The sequence below is a fragment of the Motacilla alba genome, chromosome 8, assembly GCF_015832195.1.
Source record: "Motacilla alba alba isolate MOTALB_02 chromosome 8, Motacilla_alba_V1.0_pri, whole genome shotgun sequence".
Taxonomy (NCBI): Eukaryota; Metazoa; Chordata; class Aves; order Passeriformes; family Motacillidae; genus Motacilla; species Motacilla alba.
The window spans coordinates 26,761,245-26,783,179 of NC_052023.1; the positions used below are offsets into that span (position 1 = coordinate 26,761,245).

Consider the following 21,935-nt stretch of genomic DNA (forward strand, 5'->3'; position numbering starts at 1 on the left):
CCACGTCTTTTAGCACAAATCTGGGGTAATGTGTTTGTAATGGTATGGCTTAAGTGGAAGAGCAGACCAGATGGTTGAGTGATTGTCTCTGTGGTGGTTCTGCTAGCAAGGGAGAATTTCTTGTGCTCTCTGGGACTAGGTCCTTTCAAAAAAGAAGCCAATGGAGTGTGATGTGCTTCTTCTTCTCTTCCTGTGCAGCTCAGGTAACATAAAGCTGACACAATTGTGGGGCCTCTCCCTTAGACTCGGGTACACCAGACTGACCCCAGTGTTTCCTCCTCTGTGGTTCCTGTGCTTTGCCTTGGGTCTGTGTGTTCACTGACAGATCCCATAGAGAATGATGAAAAATGCCAGTTTGTTTGTGTGTGTGTGAGAGAGACACACTCAGTACCTGAAGTCCCAGGGTACGTCGCTGTGCTCGCATCAACCACCCAAACATGCTCACAGCCAACATGAGCTCTTTCTGTTCCTATTTGCTTGTCACCCTCCTTTACTCTTAGAAAGCGGTCCCAGGCACGACTCTTGGCAAACAGGAGGTTAACCAAGCCAAAATCTTGCAGTGTCCCACCAGAAGATGGAGAAATTCCATGTTCTTCATCACCCTTGCAGACTTTTAAATGCTTTTTCTGCTTTCAATTATTGTTCCATCAGGAATGACCAAGCAGTCAGTACATGTTCTTCCATCCCAGGTCTCACCAAAAAAAGCTTCCTTGTGCAGGAAATGTCTCTTTTGATGGGACACAGGACTATATCTGTTGTTTCTGCAGTTGCATCAGTCTGGCAGTTCAGATATCCTGAGGTCAGCAAGTACACCCAGATCCTTCTCTTCCTCCTTTGTTTCCAACTGATGAGCACCAAGCTCACAGCAGATGTTTTGCTATCAGTACAAGAGCTTGCCCTTCAGTTTTATACAAGAGAATGTCATCTTGTTTCTCTCTCTAGTCCTTCAGGTCATCTAACTATTTGTTAGATCTCCTGATCCTCCTCTGTGGAACAGTGCCTTCTTCCTTGTTAGCAGTTTCATCAGGGCATGGCTATTCTTAAGGTCACAGTCACTCACTGTAGCACTAATGAAGATTCATCCTCAGATAGTTTCTTTCACCCTTATGCTTTCCTTTTTGATACAGCTCCCAGCCTCCTCCTCATCCCTGTTTTCCTTCTCCTCACTTCTCATACATGTCTTGGTTTATTCTTTTCCATGTGTTTGCTCCTATGGTGCTGCAAGCTGTTAAGGTTGGATCAATAATCCAAATTTTCCTAGATAACTTTTTCCCCCCATGAGTTTCATGGTAGTCATTGTTTTGCTGTAAAGAGTAACTCTTGCTGAAAGTGCCTCAAAGTATTGCTCTGGGAGCTGCTGCTTGGCACTGGCAAAAAGGGAGATATCACCAGGGAAGGGAGCTGTCCCCATTTGACCACAGAATACTCTGAAGGTTGTTTCTACCTCATCTGTGCTGACTTCCATCCTCATTCCTAGTCCTCTCTGCCCTCCTCCTTGTGAAGAAAAACTCTGCAGTTCTCAGAGGCTGTTTCACTTCCCCCATCCCCTTGTGGATATGGAGGCATCCCACAGCAGGAGCAGGGTAGAGAAAGAATATAACCTGTACTCTGTCCTCACTGCATTGTAGCCCCTCTCACACACATGGTTCAGATTCACTTGCCATGTCCATGGATCATATTAGTCCCAGGTTCCCTCTCATTTCATAGGAGCCTCTCAATGGAGACACCTCCTTTAAGAGCCCAGACTCTGCCATCCTTGGGCAGTGAAATGCTGTTCCAGTGGGCTGTCCATGTCACCTCAGGTCTGAGTCACCCCTTGGAGATTCCATTGTCTCTCCATTGACTGCCAAGTGTGTGTTGGATCAGGAAGGTTTCTCTTCTGGATGCCACAGTGAGGGGAGCAACCCTACATAACAGAAATCCAGGCCACCTGGCAGCTCGTACTGTCTCTCTCTGGTGGAGTCACTTCAGGCCGGGGCATGAGAGCAGTAGCCAAGGCTCAACCTTCCCAGTTCCATCTGGAGCTCTGCCTCATATTGGAAAGTCCAGGTCACCATGCAATGGCATTAAAGGGACTCTCACTCCCTCCCTAAAGAGGGACCGCATCTTTATCCTCTGCTGGCGGCGGATCAGCCTCCCTGCTCATCCCTCTCACTCCTCTCCCACCTCCCTTCTCTTTCCGTTAATCTGGTCATCCATCTGCCTCCCGCTCTCTTGCTGCGCCTTGCCAAGTTCCCCAGTGCTGGAGCAGTGAGGCACGTACATCAGGGAGGGAGGGAGGGAGGGAGGGATGCAAACCCTTCCAGGAGCCCGTCAGGAATTCAAGTTAGCGCTGAGCGCGCTTTGCCTTTCGAGGGCCAGCGGAACATCTCGTCCCCTGCCATCAGTAGAAAAACAGATGGCGGCACCAAGGGAGGGGGCTTGGGGCTGTCAGGAGAGGCGAGTGGCGGAGGAGAGAAACCTCTCCTCCCCACCATGGGTTGGGAGGAGGTGGTTTTGCTCCTGGTGGTGTGTTTGACTGCTGTGAGGGAGGTGTTTGCAGCATCTGGGTCATGTTCTCCTAAGCCATCCTAAGGAGATCACCTCTGATGTATCATACTCCTGTGCTCAAAAGCAAGTGATGCTGTTGCCTTCAGAGGAAGAGACAGCATGTACAGAGATCCAGGTTGCTCCCTGGGACTGTTCCTGCCATGGTCCACAGTAGTCAGTGCATGAGCACAGCTGCTATAGAGCACCTCCTAGTCTGTACAATGCCCTACGCCTGCACCCCTCTGTCTCCCACCACAGGGGCTCCTGTGCTTCACACTGTAGGTGTGGTTTAGGTGCAAAAGTTCGCTTGTTTCATCATCATTGGGTTTACCCAATGTTATTGACAGGATGGGGTAACCAACACTGTCCTGCTCAAATGCACTCAGGGAAAGCAAGGCTGCTCTTGCAGTGACCAGAGTGAACTTGGGCAGCTTTTTTTGGGCAGCCAACACATTGTGCAACATGCTGGCCTCCTTCTCACCTCCGGCTTTGTGTCATTATGTGCAGGTAGCAAAGGGTTAATTGGAATGGACTTTAACTTGAGGTCTCTGCCTCATGCTCTGGATGAAGATGGGCAGAGAACAGAACACTGTTGTGAGCATGAGCTGCTGGGAATTTCTCAGGTCTGCCCTGCATGAGGACAAGGTCTCGCTGCCCTCTCGTGTTGTTGGTCATGTTATCACAATCATAAAACATTAATCTGTTCTCTGTTTTGTGGTTTTCCTGAGGTATTACAATGGAAATGATTAAATAGGGACTGAAGTGTGTTTGTGGTTGCAAGTTGTTCCTGAGTCTCTTGATCCAACAGGTAGTGAAGGACCCTGAAGGATCCTTAGCTCTTCACACCAGCATGCACAAACCCCTCACTTGGCACATCTGTGGCTTGTGTCCAGCATTTCTTAGCCAGAATTAACCCTTTAGAAGGCATATGCAATAAGGATGGTGGGAAGTGTCACCTAAAATCTGCTGTTCTTTCATGTGATGGCAGACAGGGTGAGACTTGTCCTCTGGGACAGCACTGCAGCTGGGCTCCAGCTGCCTCTGCTCCTCAGTATCAGTGGGGCTGGAGACCCTTGGTTCTCACTCATCCCAGACTTGTGGGTCTCTGGTTTTGTACCATGGCAGAACTCAACACAGAAAACTGGTAAGAAATGATGGCAGAATGCTCTGCTCCAGGAAAGATTGTCTTCTGTACTTCTGAGGCTTAAGGCAGTGAGGACCACAGGCACCCCAGCTGCACCAAGGAGACTCTCTAGAGCCACTACAGCAGCGTGGCCAGAATTTAGTCACCCTCTTGTGATTCACACATCTTTTTTCTCTCTTGGGCCAGGCAGTTCTGTACCTTCCATCCTGTTTAATGCAGCTTGTACAGATAGTGGGGGAGCATGAGGAGCAAGTTCTGCAGGTCATGGTCACTTCTGCATCAGACTTGACCTCTGACTGGTGAAGGCAAAGCCCTTCATGCTGGGGAGGTGGAAGGCAAGATGGGGAACTCTTTACATATCTGCTGGGTACATTTTCATCCTGCTTTTGGCATGGGTGGCGTGGGCTGCTCAGCATGGGATACAGCCTTCCAGGGGATGATCCCAAAGAAATCTATTCCTCTTCCAAAAATCTCAGCTGAGATGTGCTTTTCCTAAACAGTGAGAAGTTCTCTGTCCCCTGCACACACATAGAGTGTGATTGTAGTAACATCATTTTATTAAGAGACAAAGCAGAAGGAAATAAAATTATCATGGCAGCATGGTGCAAGGACAGGGGACAGGTGCCCCCCCCACCTGCAGTGTCAGGCTCACAGGACCCCAAAAGAGAGGGGAATCTTTTGGTATGAGTAGGCTTCAACACCCAGACACCACCAGTAGTGCTGGAGCCCCAAAGAAGTGGGAGCAGCCTCAGCTTCCCCATCCACATTGTGCCAGCAGCCCTGCACTCGGGATATGCTACCCTATGGCTGCTTCTCTGCCCTCTCTAGTTCAGGTGCCTTCCCCGCATCCCTATCCAGGTCCCACATTGCCCCCTCCCAGCAGTCAAAGTCGTGCAGCCAGTGGTATAGACAGAGTGGAAAACCACTGAAAGCACCCACTGAAATAAAAATCAATGAGTCGTTTCTGATAATAAACATCCCCAAGCATAGCCCAGCCAACTGCTCTTCCAACACGAATATTCATTCCCCTTCAGCTCCTTCATCCCTTGTACATTGTTTTTCTTTCTGTTTAAGATCTGTAACAAGAACTTGGCAGAAATCAGATACAAGTGGGTCAGGAGGCCCTTGTGGTTTTCAAGGCTTGTTTTCCATAACCCGTTCTATCCTGTAACATATTTTGCACAAATGGCTTGGCAGGAGATCTAATCCATGCAGCAGGCGAGCCACTGAGGGCAGGATGGCAGGCTGGTGCTCATGGCACGGGAAGTCCTGCCTTCTCTTGTGTATCCCAGCAGTATCCCTGTGAATGGTGAGCCACCATGCTTGCCAGGAGCACTGTTGACACACAGCAACTTCCTCTGCTTCTCTCTCCCTACTCTTTCCTGCCTCTGTTTCTCTTCTGTTAGCACTGAGATCAGGGTGTAAAAAGGACAAGGCTGAGGAACTCACCATGGATAGATCATACACATGGATGTTTTGATGGAAGCAAAGATCTGCTCTGATGTGGTGATCTACACCAGCATTTCTTCCCTTTTTTCCCTCTTGTCCCTTGGACTGTGCAAAGACCTTTCCAGATGGCTCTCTGCTGAGACATGAGGAAGAGTAGCATGACTCTGAGCAGCACAGTGCAGAGGGATAATGAAACACATCCCCATTCAGAGGTCCAAAGTGCCACGTGTTCACTTCTGCAGCAGAAGTGTGTCCAAGCCAAATCCTGGCCTGGGACACAGAACCACTTTCAGGCACTGTGAAGGCAAGGACCTGCTCTCCCAGGATGGCCATTGACAGCAGCCTTTGGAGCCTCTGTGCACTTCATCCCCCTTACAGACACCAATCCTGCACAGCCTCAGCACAGACTGGTTCAAATGGGCCCAGCTGTTTGCAGGAAACCCATGCCCAAGGGACCCCAGTGTCCTGAGGAACACCTAGAGCTCCACACCAAGACTGCTGGGAGGTGCTATGGCAGTACCAGTGATGGTCCATGAGCTGAAATAAGACAGCAGGATGTCAAAACCCTCCAGCCCACCGCCTCTTCCCTGAAGTGTTCATTCAGGTACATGGAAAATGTTCTCAAGCAGCAAGCCTCTTTCTGTAGTGAGACTTGGGGAGAAGACATTGGAGCTGGGGGAGATGTTTCTGGAGACCTGACATGTGGTATAAACGATCTGCATGCTTAGCTGATGAGTGGCTCAGGGACACCAGCAGGCTCAGAAGGAGTTGGATTTTCTCTATTTTGCTTTCTGTGTCTGAGGTGATGGGGCAGGTCCATGATGTCTCCAACAAGCCATACAACAGGCATGTACCTCCAAGGGACAGCTGCCACAGTTCAAAAGGAGCAAAGGGATGACTCAGAGGACAGAAACCGGAAGACATAAAAATGGACAATGAAGCACTAAGTCTGTAGGATTTTGTTTCTCTTCTTCAAGCCACTTGGTCCCAGGTTCCTGTTTCCAAATTTCTAGAGGTCTCTTTCTCTGCGTAGTGCTCACCCTGCTTCCCTCTTTACAATGGGCCAGGTAGACCTTGCTCTCTGCTCAGGGTGGCTCAGGGCACAAAAACATCCCAAAAAACTTTCTGAGCATAAGCCAGACCTGTTCCCTCTCTGTCCCTCTCTGTTTTTCAGAGCTGATTTCCTCCTTGTGCCAAAGAGCCTCCAAAAAGAGAGAAGGAAAGTGAATGTGCTTGGGGTGTCAAGGGGGGGAGGAAAAATAAAATAAAAGACACTGCAACAGAGAGAGGGCCAAGAAAAATATTTAATCCAAACAATGAACATTGTCATTTCCTCCCACAGTCTGCATTCCCAGTCAACTTCCCTGGGCAAGCAGGGAGAGCCAAGAATGACCGGGCTCTCTGCCTCACCAGCGTGAATGTGTGTAAGGAAAGGGATGTGTCCTGGGGACACGGTGCTGTAGCATCACTTTAGCCAGCTCCTGTCACATCTCTGGCTTTAAGGACGGACAGTTTTCTGCAGGGGAACAGTGGCTTGGGAGGATGTTGGAGGGATTGGGACAGGTATGGGAGGGGGAATTTTCAGGGACCCCAGCTGGGGTGGTGGATGTATAGAGGCTTTAAGTGAACCAGATGTTTAACAAGGCTTTGGGCACTCTTCAAGTCCTCCCAGGGACCTCCCAGAGCTTTTGGAAAGATCTTGCTAGTGACTGAGGCGGGGAGGAAGGGGAGACATCCGGCAGGGAGAAGCTGCCCTGTGCCTCTTCAAGGGTACTGCAGCCTGTCCATACTTTCCTTTCCCCACACATCCTGCCTGTTCCTCCTGCCACGGGCAGCACCTTCACCGGGGACACGGCTTCTCCTGCATGGTTAAGACATGCAGCTGTAGCACTCTCCAGCCCTGGGGCACCTCAGGTTCATGTCCCATGGTTCTCTGAAGCCTGGTTTGGGCTGACATCCCCCTGCCACCAAAGGGATGGGGTTTCCAACTCATCTTCCCACCACCAGTGACTCATCCGTCCCAGGAGCAGAATTACCGGTGGTGAAGCTGATGCACAAGGCATGAGTCTGAGGGCAGCAGCAGCTTTTCCAAGGCTGGTCCCTGCCCAAATGGTGGTTCCCCTGTTTCTCTTGGGGGTGCTTTCAAAGTGATAGCTGAGGAGGGCAAAAACACAAGCATCTTCTCAGCCACGTGGTTGAATTAGCATGCAAATGGTCTGAGCTTGATGCCCAGAATACCAATTCCCAAAGGGAAAAATGACACCAAAATACATGCTGACTTAGGAGCTCCATGAAAGCAAACTATGCACCCTCCTCGGATGGATCAGCAGAGTCACAAAGCCCAGGACCAGTCCGGGAGAAAGCATTTTGCTTCTTAAGGCTGGACTTGACTCCCTGAGACTGGACTCTAGCTTTTCAATGGCTGTGTACAGATAGAAATTACAAACACTTTCCATCTCAGTGGCAGATCAGGGGAGTCTTTCAGCTCCTCAGTTACACAGTCAGCCAGGTGAATGCTGATTATATATTTTTTTTAATTTTTTCCACCTTTTTCCAAAGCATCTGGAACAGAACATGGCCAAAAGCAAGGTGCTGGGCCCTCAGGTGTGTGTCCTCAGCCAGAGCAAAACCTGCATTCCTAGAAAATAATGTGTAGCACTGAAATATGTCCAGCTCTGATGTGATCTGTGATTGAGTCTTCATAATCCATCTTCCCTCACCTGTTGCACCCCTTTGTGGTCTTTCACACTGAATTAAACTGTGTAAAGTGGATCTGAAGAAAAATGCCTGGACCCTGCTTGCCTCACTGATGGCACTGGGGACTCCCAGCTGGGCAGGACAACAGCCTCAGGGATGGAGCCAGCCTGGGGACTCTTCAAGGGTTGTGGAAAAATACTGTGCAGAGGCATTGCTCCCTGCGTGACATCTCCCAGCATCCTTGAGAGAAACTCCACCACTGACCACTCGGAGATGCTTCTGGCTGGGATGCACTGGGATCTAACCAGTCCTTTCTCGCATCCTTCCTTTGCCTGCAATATTTTTCCCTCTTTCATTCTTTTTCTCCTTCGTTTTTTTTTTTCTCTTTTCATCTGTGCCTGCTCCCAGCTTTGAGAGCCTGTGTTTTTTTAGCCTATTTAAATTGCCAAGCACTCGATTTGCCGTTACTATTTTTGAGCCGGCAGCGCAGGGCTCCGGCCCGGCAGTGCCAGATGCTGCACCTCCACGTGCTGACACACGCCCCACTGGAGCTCCTGTCTGAACAAACAAGGAAGATGGATGGCCGAGCGGGAGATCCGCTGACACAGCCCGTCTCCCTGGCTGCCGCGGTGGCACGCCGCCTGGCCCAGCAGCTCCCCACCACTCAACACGGCGTAGAGCGGCTGCTGCAATTACCTTATTCATTTTTTCCCTGTTTATAAGAGACATTTCAAGCAGCCCACCGCCCCCCTCCCCCCACTGGAGGATGCGTATTCTGGCAGCTGAGACCCAGCTGACCATTTCCCTGGATCACATCCATCACCTTCATGTGGCACAGCTGGGCATTGGTGTTTGCCTTTTTCTTGACAGCATCTTAAAACATCATCAGGTGTTTTTGCGAGTTGCAGACGTGAGCAAACTGCCTTCTCCCACCACTGGCATTGCTTCCTGTAGAGCCACACGTCTCAAGCACAGGCTGAACAGGCTCTGTACGGGGTCTGCTCTCTCACATCACCTGCCCTTAGTAGATTGCATTGCCCGTGTCCTCCCTTGCCATGATTCCTGCAAGGCCAAAATGAGACTGATGCACGTACAAGGGCTCCTGTGCCCTCGAGGATAACCAGCACCTTACTTTGTTCTTTCTGCTTGGAAAAACAAATCCATGTGGTGGTTCTCAGTAAGGCAAAGGCACAGGAGTCACCGTGTTCTCCAAACACTAGGCAAGGAGCGGGGACAGAAATCCCCAAACCCTGTGCCTGGCTCTCCTGAGCCTCGAGTCCAATTAGTCATTTTTTATTTTCCCTTCATGTGTTTTTCCAATGTAATTTGGAGCATGAGTTGTTAAGTTTCCCCAACAAGTGTTGCCATAGGAGCCTCTATTTGTTTAGGGTGGGGTACGGGCTCCGGCTGGGTGAGAGGAGGGGGCAGTTAGCCCTGATAGGTGTAGTGAGAGACTGGGAGCCTCTCCTTCCCCATGCTGTCCCTGCCTCTGTCCTCCCCCCACCTTGCACGCAAGATCTGGAAATCGTTTCAGACCTGTGCAGCCGGGATGGGCAAACCTCCCCATAATTGTATGGAAACTACCAAAGCGACGGGTGTTGTTTTGCCAGTGAGTCATGACACATGGAGCAAAGCTCAAGGAAAAACTCCACCGTGTGGAAGGCTGCAAAAGCAAATCACACCCAGAAGAGCCTTCCCCTGCCAGTGGCCCTGGCCAGTCCCGATGCATCCTGGCACCTGCCAGCCCCAACATCCCTGCCCTGGCCCTCCCGGTGCTCAGAGCTGCTTTGAGTCTTAGAAACCTTCTTTGATCACAATCACTTAAGACCTACCTGATGCTTTTTAGTGGAAGAGGAGTGTTAACACTGTTGCCTTGAAGAAATTGCACCTGGTCTCCTCTGGATGCCGTTTGAGACAGCAATGATTGGAGTCAAATCCCTTCTTGTTTTGGAGTGAGCTACCTAACTCGGCTGTGCCTCAATTTCCCAGCTGTAGGAAGGTGTGCTCTTTCTTCTGCTCTTCCAAAATCTTCCAGGCTACTGCGATCTCTCTGTGGCTGCCTGAATTTGGCCTGTGGCCTGTGCTACTGATAGTGGAGACCAGACTTGGTGGTTTGCCATAATCCCTGCTGCTACTTCCTAAAGTGTTATTAGTTTGTGTTAAGCCCATTTCTCTTCCTTTTGAGTCACAAGGACAAAAAGCCACATGGGTTCTCTGGTTTTGGCATGTTTTTTTCTGGTGAATTACTGGTATTATCACCAGGCCCACATGTTGGCTTTGGCACAGTGCATGCAGGGCTATTGCGGTGCAGTGACATTTTTCAGCAGGCTCCCATTCAGTTTAAGGGTGCTACATGTGAGTGTCCATCATCAAAGGCTGAGTCTAGGCATTTTGGGGATTTCTGGTTGTTGTTTGGGGCCAGCCAGATCCAATGAAATGGGTCAGCTGCTTCCATGAGCAACAGGATGGCCAGGTTTCCACCAAGAGTCCAGTTCAGCCTGGAGAAGAGAAGACTCTGTGGAGACCTTAAAGCACCTTCCAGGACTAAAAGGGGCTACACACGGGTCAGGGAGGGACTTTTGGCAAGGGAATGGAGTGATAGGATAAGGGGTAGTGGCTTTAAACTGAAAGAGGGTGGGTTTAGACTAAATATTAGGGGGAAATTTTTGAGGGTGGTGGGACACAGGCACAGGTTGTTCAGAGAATTATGGCTGCCCCATTCCTGGAGATGTTCAAGGCCAGATTAGACAGGGCTTGGGCACCTGGTCTAGTGGAAGATGTCCCTGCCCATGGCAGGGGTGTTGGAATGAGGTGGTCTGTAAGGCTCCTTCCAATCAAAGCCATCCAATGATTCCAAGATTCTGATGGAAAACGTCCTGGAGGTCAGCCATGGTTGCTGGGCCAGTAAGTGCAATCGCAGAGCCTGAAATGAAAGAAGCATTTCATTACTAATCACTCTATGAAGAAATGGCTTCTCCATCCTGTAGCTGGTTCAGTGGCTGCTTGGCAGTGCTGGTGTAGATCTGTGATAAATAAACCTTGGCTGCTGACCGCTCCTCCTTGCGAGTGCTTCCCATGCATGGCGCTGGTCACAGCCCTTGCACGGGAGAGTTCCTCAGCCATCGCTGGCTGCTTCTCAGCCCCCGTGGCTTCTTCTCTGATCAGATGACTCATGTAACTAAACAACAATAAGCTGGTTTTCTGAATGGCTACTCATGCCATTTAACACTTCTGACACAATTCCACGATCCTCTAGCTGCTGCCCTTGGAGCACCTGCTGCTCCATCCACACCAGCTGGGATATCTGGTGCCCTTTGTCTTTGAAGAGGGGGTTGTGTATGGTGGAAGTGGGCCTTGCTGAGGACCTGGGACCTCTACTTTTAGGGACAACCTTATGCTTTTGAACAACCTTTCACAGAGCTTTCTTCCTCTGCCTTAGCCCTTCCAAGCAGACGGCTGGTGCGACACCATAAACAATCGGGCGTACTGCCAGTATGATGGCGGGGACTGCTGCTCCTCCACATTGTCCTCCAGGAAGGTAAGAGAGCACCTCCCGTGGCCTTGGCCGGGATCTATGGATTCAGGGGTGACTGCTAGCTATGTTCTTTGGCTTTGCTGGCTGTGGAACCGAGCCTGCAGTGTAATTCTCCCATGAACGGAGAACAAACGCACGATTTTAAACCAAAGCCAGCTGAAGCTGATGGACAGCATCGCACTGATTAAGAGAGGGGTTTGGACTCAGGCCAGTGTGATTGAAACCTCAGCCCAGCTCCCACTGAGGTTCATGGGATTTCCTCTCGTTTTGGGAAACATGTCCCAAAGAAATGACTTCCATAGGACATAGTGCTAGACATGGTGAGTCAGAAGTCACCTTGTGTAATTGAGCTGTCTCTGGGGATTTTTGGTATGGTCCACTGGCATCTGCTGCAAGTGATGTTTTCCTCCCTTTCTGAGGAGGGAAGGAGGGAAGAATAGTATAGAGGGAGCAACTTGGCATTGGGGTTGCACAGACCCTTCTTTGTCTCCCATCACAATCTTCCCTCCCACCTAACTTGCTATCCAGCACTCACAGCCCATTCTTCCTAATCATATCCAACAGCAAAACAAATCACGGGGCATGAAATAATTTCTCACTGCGAAAATATGTGAATTTGGATCTTCTCATCTTTGTTGTGGAGCTTGAATCATTTCTCCTTTCATCACGCATACATACACAGAGAAAAGGAAAAATAAAATCCTGGGAAGATCCACTTGAGATAGGAAAGAAGAGGCTTTACACCCAAGTGATGAGTGAAATCCCCACAACAATATCATGACATCTCGGAGCAAGGCATGGCCAAAATAAAGGATGGGTTCACAGTAGAAAGTGGGGGGGTTCAGTCCCATGGCTCCCAGACCCAGCTTGCATCCCCCACAGGTCCCAGATCTTCCGCTCAACAAGCCTCCAGCACATCCCTGTTAAGGCAGATGGAGAAATACAAGGTTTAAACATCAAAAAATCCCCAAAGCACTCCAGCCCTTCCTTTGCTGATCCAGTCTGTGAAAAATCAAATGTTTTCACAGTAAGAAAAACTCCTGGCTCTGAGCCTGGTGTGTATAAAATCTCTGAAGAAAACTGTTTTCTCGGCTCCCATGGCTCATTACCAGGGCACTGTCAACCAGGTCAGATGCTCACTGTATGCCCTCCCTCCTTTCTCTGCTACCAGCAGCTAAAGGGACACAGGCTTGCTCTGTCACACGCAGTTATTGTAGAGAAAGTAATGTGAAATTAGCCTCCTAACCAGCACGGGGTGTCTCAAAGCTGCACACCTTGTGAGTGGCCCTAGATGAACCCACTGCCTGCCCCATGGAAGGCTGTTCCTGCTCACAGAGCCTCCATCCTGCCTGGCTTTCCTTAATCCACAATGTACAAGGACGCTACACCTACCCTGGCTTTTATGTTGGGCAGTGTGCAGGTCAGCTTTGCAGTTGAGAGCTTGGTTGAGTTCCTCTAAGAGCTGCAGAAGACAAGGCTCTGTTATCTTCATGTTTTGCTGGAAGAGTCAGGAGTAGCTGACAGGTCCACAGGTACAGACATGGATGAAGGAGGTTTTCAAATAGTAAAAAGTAAAACTTTGAAACTAATAGACCAAAGTAAAACTTTAATCTGGAGGTGCCTCACCACTGCCAGGCCGAGTCTGATTGTCTTACACCCATCAGGGGACACTTCTTCCCAGGGTTTGACATTTGGGGCACAAGATTCAACCTGACCATTGGCTGTGAAACACATTGACAAAAAGGAAAAGGCTAAGAACAAAACTGGGCTGGGGACAGGTTGTGTCAGAGCCCATTCCTCAGTGAGCGCAGAGCCTGGCAGTGCCAACAACAGGGCACAGCCCAAAGTGTCTGTTTGTCCACAGCAGCGTGGAGAGGCCTTTTGGGAGGGGGCAGAGGGGTGTCCCAGGGCGGAGCTGAGCTGTCCCTTTGTTCCCCCAGGTGATCCCGTTTGCCGCTGACTGCGACCAGGACGAGTGCACGTGCCGCGACCCGGCGGCCGAGGAGAACCAGTAGCGGCGCCATGAGGGGCCTCTCTGGGTCAGGCAGCACCGGGGGAGCCAAGGGGCAGCAGCGGGGCCGTGGCAATGGCGGGGGCACGGGGCAGGAGCGTGAGCGAGAGCCGGGCACGGGCATGGCGACTGCGCGCGGAGGGGCTGGGTCCAGGCCACCGAGGAGCCCAGGAGGGCGGGCATGTGGCCCCCTCCCCATCGCTGCCCCCTCCAGAACCCACACGAGGTGCTCAGCCAGGAGTCTGGTGCCACCTCAGCCACACGCTGGGCTAGGGTCCGTCCACGCCGAGAGCCCAGGTGCTGCCATGGATGTTTGTCCTGGTCCGGCTCCTGGGTGTCTGTCTTTGTCACTATTCACCCCTCTCTGCTGTACAGACTTCTTTTAGCAAGGTCGAGGTAGTTGTGATCTCTCTGCAAATATTTAAACCTAATTATTATCTGTATACATATATATAATATATATATAAATATATATTATATTTTCTTTGCTCTTGATGAAGCTGAGAAAGGATATCCTTTATCACACACCCATGCTGCTGTGAAGTACAAACCATTGGGAAAAGCACAGGTCAGGGCAGGAGGAGCAGGGATTTTCCCCTTCCTTGCTGAGCTGGAAGGACAGAGAGAGAAGCCAAACACCCAGGCCATGCCAGGAGAGAGCTCCCCAGGCAGGGAGGCTCCCACCTCAAGGTGATTTGGGCATCTGGCAGGGACCAAGTTTTGCCCTTGGTATTTGCGAGTGCTTTGCCTTGTTCTTAGGGTGTGGATCTGGATCAGGATTCTGGGGTTGAGAAAAAATGTTATTGTGCCCTTGAATCATCCCAGTGAGCGCAACAGATTCCAAGGGTACCACAGGCATCCATCACACATTACTTTAGAGCCCTCTGGGCAGGGTTATGTGTCCGTGGGGATCACCGCATGGTCAATAGGAGCAAAGACTCAGCATGCTCCCCCTCTGTCTCACTCCCCCAGCCACTGCACACCCAACTGGATGTAGAGGCCAAACCAGTGTAGCTGTGTGATGCTTGAATGAAGGATGCTGTGGTGGTCCTTCTTCTCTTTCCCTCACATCTGAGCTCCAACTGAGTTGTGTTGTCAGCAGCTCTCAGAGGAGACTAGACCCTGTAATGCCAAAAGGACCAAAAAAAACCTGTCAGGAGAGTTTGAGAATTATCTTTTCTCATTGAGATTTTCCTTAGTATTAGCATTCCTTATTATTATCTCTGTCCCAGCTCCTCAGGCTGGACATACCATTGCTGACTCCCAAGAGGCTCTTGCTCCTGTAGGCACTGAGTGAAAATCTGCAGATTCAATTCTGGCCTCAAAGAAGCCCAGCAAGAAACCCTGCCCCCCTTTATTCATTCCCAGAAGCTCAGCTTGGACCCAGCCACATAAAGGCTGCAATAGGGAAGGTGCCTGGCTCCAGCTGGGATTATCACTGATGGTTTTGTGCTGTAAAGAGGCAGAGACAAGGGACAGAAAGAGGAGAGGAGAGCAGAGAAGGGACCACAGAGTAGGAACTCGTGGCAGTGTCCCAGGGTGAGCTGCAGGCTGGGAGCAAAGGACTCCAGGCTGTGTCCCGCCTGCATGGCCTGTGCTGTTGGATCCAGGCTTCGAGCCAGAGTTTGTCTGATGAAGGAGTGGTGGAGAGAGGGTGACACGGTGTGGAGAGACCAGGAATTTTCAAGGCATTGTTGAAAACAGAGCTTCCACTAGCTCTACCCCATCCTATTTTGTCAGGAATTTCCTACAGTTATGTTTTACTGGAGGATCCGAGTAGGGGCAGAGGGGCTCGGGCATCCCACCAGCATCCAGGGAGGAGATGCCTTGTCCTTCTCCAAGCCCCTTCCTGACCCCAAGTGTCCCCATCCACCTGGCCTAGGCAGAGATTTGAAGAGAGGTGGGGGACAATGAGCCCCATCTCATCTTGGGACACTGACATTTTTGTTCTCATCGTGCACAACCGACACCGCCCCAGAATTCACTGTCAGCTGGGCAGATAGCAGCAATATCTTGTCAGATATCCACTTTTCAATTAAAAAAAACAACCCTCAAGCAACCCAAATAATAGCTGTCCCCCCAGGATGTGCAGCTTGGGCAGCCTGTCCTGCTCCACCAGTGCAGGAAAGGGGAGATCCAGGGGTTCCAACACAGCAGAAGTGGGGTTCTGGCAGCCCCTCACAGGTGGGGACAGAGGGGACACGGGATGAACATCACACACAGAAGCAGAATTTCAAGTCCCAGCATCTTGCCATGACAAACCCTTCCATGCCTCGTCGCAGCATTACCTGGATGCCTACCTGTTTATATAGAAAATTTGTATCCTTTTGGCATGAAAATCCTGGTTTTTTCCTCTGCTCACCTGTGTGTGCAGAGAAGGGACTGTGCCCCACAGACAGGGGAACTGGGGGGTTGGGACAGCAAGTGCTGGCTTGGCTGGTAGACATTTGTGCTTCTTATGACCAGACAGCTTCTACATACCAAAATATTGTTCTTCTATAGCGACACTGAGCGGTTTTTGTCCACTTTAGGGTTTTATTCACAATGGAGGCTGCTGCTATTTTTATTTTTTTGTATTTGATAATTATTTTTTATAAAAATCTATGAAAAATAAATAATCTTCTCATCCTCCATCTCTCCTGCCTCTTTGATTCACCCAAAAGGGGGCCAGGGAGGTGGTTTGGTCTGACATATTCTTCTCCTCCCAAATCAGAGACTCTCCCAGAACAGTCACAGCCCAACTGGAGATTTCCTTTGGGTTTGGGGGTGTGGGGGCACATTCACCTCCAATGCCAGCCCCTAATTCAAGGCTGCCACCCAGGCAGCTTTTGCTGTGCCACCAGCTGCAAGAACACTTTTGCAGAAGGTCTTCTGGTTATGCTACAAATTGGTCACTTTCTGTAATTAATCCGCTTGAAATGGAGGGAAATGTGTGTGCGTGTGTGTGTGTGTGTTCACATCCCTGGGGATGGGGAGCAGAAGGTGGCCCACACTAGAGCCAGAGGACCATGTGGTATCCTGGCAAGAAAGTTAAAACCCAAGACAATAAAGTTGCTCTAAGACTTGGGGATTTTTTTTCATTGTTTTCTTCAGTGACCTGGTAAATTTTGTACCTATGGACTGAGAAGCACCAAAAAGCCCTTGCCCTGTGTTTAAACCCCACTCTTCTTCCTCCAGCCATCTCTGATGCTCCTCAGTCTTTTCATCATGTCTGGTCTCTGCACGGGGACTCAGTCCCAGAGGAGGAACAGCATCTCCTGGTGACACCAAATGTCCTCTCTAGGGCAAAGCTCCCCAGATCAGGCACTCTGGAGAGGAAGCAACAGCAACCCTTCCAAAACACACACACACACATTACCAAACCCTTCCCAAAAACCTACCAATGTGCTGGTGACACACCCCTTGCAGTCCAATTCACCCTTTTTGGGGGTGGCTTTCTCCAAACCCCCGTGGATTGCAAGCCAGATGACCCCTGAGAAGGTTTTGTGATGAGCCAGCTGTGCTGAGATATGGACACAGCAGGTCAGGCTTGCAGCTGCACACCCTGCTGCCACACAGACCCTCTCCTCCTCCTCCTCCTCCTCCTCCTCCTCCTCCTCCTCCATCTCACTCTATAGCCACAGCTTATTGTGCAATGAGATGGTGGTTAACTGCATGGAAAATAGCAGAAGGAAAGTATTTGGTGTATTTTTAGCTTATTTTCCTGCAATTTAGCACTGGGAAAAGAAAAAAAAATCAAGTTGTTCCATGAGACTTGATGAAGTCTGGTTTCCTATGGATTCATGTGTTATAGTCCCTAAATCCCCCATGTCCTCCCAAGTGTCCTGCCTGTCTGCATGTCTGTCTGCCCAGGCTGTCCCTGTGTCTTCCACCCATCTGGCAGGGCAGGTGGCAATGCACACTGGGCTTGGCCAAGGGACCTGCCCTTGTGAGCCCTGATGGCCTGACCATCAGACACAACACAGCACTCTAAGTGGCTTTTGGCATCCTCTGCACATCTCACCTCTGTTCAGGCACTGCTTTTCACATTCTTTGTGGGACATTAATACTCATGTTGCTGCTAGTCCTCTGTCAAAACTCTGCCAGATGGACCAGGACATTCTCCAGGGGTGACTGATCACCAGACAGTACCATTCCATCCACCTAATATACTAAAAGAATGGCTAAAAGGTGGGTAAAATCCACCTTATCTGCAAAAAATTGCATTTCTGGACTTTACTTCCAAGTTCCCAGCCTCTGTGGAGGCTTGCAAGGGCTGAGAGACCCTTGCTGAGGATGTGTAAATGCAGTTTTTCCCCAAAAAAATGGGATGACTGGAGACATCTTTAGCTTCCCACATCCGACAGAGCAGGTGGACGGGACAAGGCACAAGACACGGCTCCATCTGTGTGTGCTGAGTGGTTTGGGACTTGGCTAACCCAGTGGGCAGACAGGCTAATGCTAACCTTGTGTGAAGACTCACCCGAGTTCAAAGGCTGAGAGTGTTTCATCTGCAACCAAAGATGACATCAACTGGACCAAAACTATAAACAAACACTCCAGTTTGCCAGAGCCAGGGATTACTAACAGCTCCGTTTAATAGTCAGTTAAATTATCATCTGGAGTTTTACATAGTGGTACAATGATTTTTGTTGCTGTTGTTTAAAACCTTTTTTTTTATTCTTTTCTTTTTAAGTAATCCAGAAGGGTTTTGTATTTCTTGCCACATGGCTATCTCACCCTAAAGCACCCTACTTTCAATCTACAGTAGTAAAACGTCACATTAGAGTTTTAATAGAACATCAAGGAACATGAATTGTAGCCATCTTTGTAAAGAAAAGGACCAAACTGGTTTATATGTTAAATAACTCCACGACGAGGAAAAGGTAATAATGCTATTACAGGGGTACGGACGCAGCAAAGAAAAGTTAACGACCCAGAGGTTCATCTCAGGTGAATGATTGCTCGTTAATTCAGAAATAAAACAAAAAGAAAGGGCAGGGGGGTGAAGGAGGTTGCAGAAATGGTTGGAAAGCAGTTCTCCTGTTGCTGGCAGCTTGGGAAGAATCAGGAGTCCGAGAGAGAAAATACTGAGCAGGTCCAACAGTAGGACCCGGCAGCAGATGTGGGTGGTGTCAGCTCTGCAGGGAATCACGGAGACGCAGAATGGGTTAGGCTGGAAGGGACCTTAATGACCATTTGGTACCAACCCTGCTGCCGTGGACAGGGACACCTTCCACTAGACCAGGGACGCCTATTTTGGGTGAGTGAGCCCCACACAACACATCTCACCAAGGCCAGGTCTACAGCCAGGGGACAGCCCCCATGCTGGATTGGTCTGGTGGCTGCTGGCATTTGTCTGAGAGGGACTCGTGTGGGAGCTGAGAGACTTGGGCAAGAAAATCCAAGCTTGGGCAAGGTTCTGACTTGCAAAGCTAGAGTGAGGATACCAAGAAGGAAGCCAGGGTCACCGTGAAAATGGCCCCCCAGATGTGCCAGGCTGCCAGGCCCTGCACAGCAGCTGCAGGGGCACCACGGTGGGCAAATCAGCAGAGCACAGCCCTGCCAGCAGCCTGCAGAGTCTGTCACAGGGTGAGGATGCTGAGCCCCATCAGCTGTGCAAGGGTGCTGCCAAATGACCCCAAAGGAGGGGTGGCTTTCCCCTCACGCTCCAAAACCCAGCCCATGGAGAAGCCAGGACCCAGGGAGCAGAGCCTGGCCCAGCTGGCTGATGATGCTGCAGAGCTTTGGTTGCCCAGGCTAGGGCTTTGAAGTGTCAGCACAGAAGCAGAACAGAAATATCTGCAGAGCCTCAGTGTAAATCTTGGGGCCAGATGAAAAAGTAACCTAGGCAGGTGTGAATGCGTGGGGTGTCCAGGGTTTTCCTGGCAGTGTCACAGCGAGTGGCTGGCAGACAGCACTGCTCCTGTCCTTGCTGCTGCACCTAGTAAGCAATAAAAGAGAGGAGTCTGCTACCCAAAGGAAAACAGTCTGCATTTCACATAAAGGCCATGTACACGGTATTACTTGGCAAGAAACCAACTGGTGTCTGGGCCAGAGCAGCCTTCCTTCAAACATCCCTTCGAGGCCTTGAGCAGAGGTGCCCTTTGCCCATGGCTGGATGGCTGCCTGGCTGGAAGTTAAAAGTTGTCTCAGCATCTGCTGGGATAAGCAAAAGGATAAACAGAGGTGTCTCGGCCAAGAGTCTCGCTAAAAGGAAAAGGAGTGATGACTCAGTACAGATCACCTGCCCATCTATACCTGTGCATGGAGGTGGCACGGGTCTCACTCCGAGCCCCAAGCCCTTGGCAGCATCAGGCACATCAAAATACAAGGACAAACACATGAAAAAAAGCCAAAAGGATCCAGGAGACTTCCTTCTTGCACAGAGCAAACGTTTGTCTGATCACCCCTGCCCGACACACATTACAGCAATGACACAGGGATGCCCAGGTCATACTGACTGATGGTGGCTGCTCCCAGCAGCTCCCCAGTCCAGGCCAGCTGCCCCTGGAGAGATGTCTGCCCATGAGAAGGAAAGAGCAAAGCACTGTGTGGTCCTGCAGGAAGATACTGAGCTGTCGTTGAGAAAATACGGTGCTGCAGCGCTGTCGGCAGTGACGGGGTGCAGAGCACAGCCGCCTCCCTCTCAGCACCACACAAATATTCAAGCCATGTCCTTGGCAGGTAGGAGGAGGAATGAGGCAGAAAATCATATGAGACAGGCTGAAGACTGTTCCTGCCAAGACTGAAAAAAAAATGAAAAGGAAATTTCTCTCTGGAGGCATCGTAAAAATCCCACTGTAGGGCTCTGGTCTTGTCTAGATCAAAGGTGCACAGCTGGCAAGTCCAGAGGTGCCTCCTCTGCAAACCAGGCAGGAAGCTGAAGCTAAAAGGAACCTGTTTTCTGCCTCCAACATCATCAGCAGTGACAGGGATTTGGAGAATCATTTACTCTGAACCAAACCCAGTGTCCCAGTACAACCCCAGCTCTCTAACTTTAAAAAAAAACGTTACCAGAGGAAGAGGCAGATGTGAGCCTGAACACAGGCAAGCAACACCCCCGGGGGCCTGTCCTCCATGTCCTCTCTAGGACCAGAACCCTCAGCACCATCCTGCACCATGGCATTGGGGTATCTTGCAGCCTTCTCCCCTCGCCATGCAAAGCCTGGGCTATACCACAGCTGCAAGTGTCTGGTGCAGAACATCTTGTCCCCTGCTCTCCTAGCTGAGTTCCCCTCAGCAGCAGCTTGATGTTGCTTCTAAGTTTTTATTACAGTGGGTTAAAAAAAAAAAAAAAAAAAAAAGAGATAATAGAAAGGATTTTAAGGCTGACTTCCAAGGAATGTGGTCCCTCAAGAAGAAAGCTCATGATGTCCAGCTGACTACTGGCCCTGAAGCCAAGCTGCTTTTGTTCTGGAGGACTTTGCATCTTGGAGCACATGTGGGTTTTGACCATGGCAGAAGAACCTGAGGAGATGGGGTCACAATGCCCCTGCCTCTGCGCCCCAGCTGATGACACCTCACCAGCTCTGCCCACCAACAGCACCATTGCTCTCTCAGGTCTCCCCAGACCTCATGCTTTACAGCTGCAAAAAACCCCATCCCAACCCTGCTGGCCTCCCAGGGGCTGATCAGCTCAGCCATAACCATAAGCATCTCAACCTGACCCGCATGCCCTGCCTCCATTTTTGCCTGCGTCACCTGCTCTCCCATCCTGGCTGTGTCACCAAGTTTCTCCCACGACTGGTGTCGCCCACCTTTGGAGACAGTCCCCGCAGCCGGGGCAGGGATGGGGCAGGAGAAGAGGGCTGTGCCCTCCCAGCCTGCCTTCTCCACCAATGCTGAGGAACCTCTTGGCAAAATGAATAAAACAAAACCAAGAAAACTGGGTCCCACAAGACTTCTAACTAGAAAGGCTTTTGGCCAAGTTGAAGAAGAAACTAATACTGAGTCAGTCCTGCACAGAGCAGCCGGTTTTGCTCCCCGGTCCAAATTCTCGCCTCCAGAAACATCAGCGACACCCTCCCCCTCCATGGGTCCGTGCGTAAAACCCTCAGAAATGCCCATGGGAAGGCCAGCCTGAGAGCAGGTGCCCAGAAGCCTCAGTAGTCCTTGTCACCATAGTCATTGTAAAGGACACTCAGCGTCTGCTCCTCGCACGTCTTCCTGAGGTCCCGGCTGAGCTCCGACCAGTCGAGCCCATAGGGCTTGATCTCGCTGTAGCGGCAGGCGAGGTACTTGAGGGACGAGCGCTGCAGGCTGATCTTGGGCTCCTGCAGGAGGCCATTGCACCAGCTGCTGAGGTCCCCCAGCTGCGAGAGGATGAGGCCAGCCTTCCTGCAGCGAGGGCGGGCAAGGGGAGATGCCAGGGGGGCGATGGACAGCGAGGGGAGGCAGGAGTGATGGAGACACCACGGAGAGGATGGCGGGAAGGGCGGGAGGAATGTATGAGGAGAGAAAAGTAAAGACAATTAAGGACAGCACGGGAGCTCCTTGAGGGAGAAGAGATAATGCAAGAGCAGCAGCGTGGAGTTGCCAGGACAAGGAGGGATGGCGGGGCTGTGGGGACACATCTTTCCCAAGGCAGC

At 50.6% G+C, this 21,935-nt stretch overlaps 2 protein-coding genes and 1 long non-coding RNA gene across 4 annotated transcripts in view; 1 reads left to right on the plus strand and 2 right to left on the minus strand.

The window, feature by feature from the left end:
- The window catches only part of PAPPA2 (pappalysin 2), an 89,198-nt gene extending 75,795 nt beyond the window's left edge, over positions 1–13,403 (plus strand). Inside the window, exons 23-24 of the mRNA XM_038143691.1 lie at positions 11,259–11,357; positions 13,295–13,403. Of these exons, the coding sequence (XP_037999619.1) occupies positions 11,259–11,357; positions 13,295–13,369 (174 nt within the window). The 3' untranslated portion in view covers positions 13,370–13,403. The remainder of the gene's footprint in view (positions 1–11,258; positions 11,358–13,294) is intronic.
- On the minus strand, positions 11,966–13,112 carry LOC119704004. The gene is made up of 2 exons (XR_005257817.1): positions 12,747–13,112; positions 11,966–12,274 (listed from the first exon to the last, which is right to left on the minus strand). It is a non-coding gene; the product is annotated as an uncharacterized LOC119704004 (long non-coding RNA).
- A 942-nt stretch (positions 13,404–14,345) lies between the features above and the next one.
- The window catches only part of ASTN1 (astrotactin 1), a 59,273-nt gene continuing 51,683 nt past the window's right edge, over positions 14,346–21,935 (minus strand). Inside the window, exon 23 of one of the 2 annotated variants that reach the window (XM_038144578.1) lies at positions 14,346–14,487. In XM_038144578.1, coding sequence (XP_038000506.1) covers positions 14,481–14,487 — 7 coding nt within the window. In that variant the 3' untranslated portion in view covers positions 14,346–14,480. Of the gene's footprint in view, positions 14,488–17,918; positions 21,685–21,935 lie in introns of those variants that run through there. The other variant, XM_038144577.1, reaches the window with a different exon arrangement.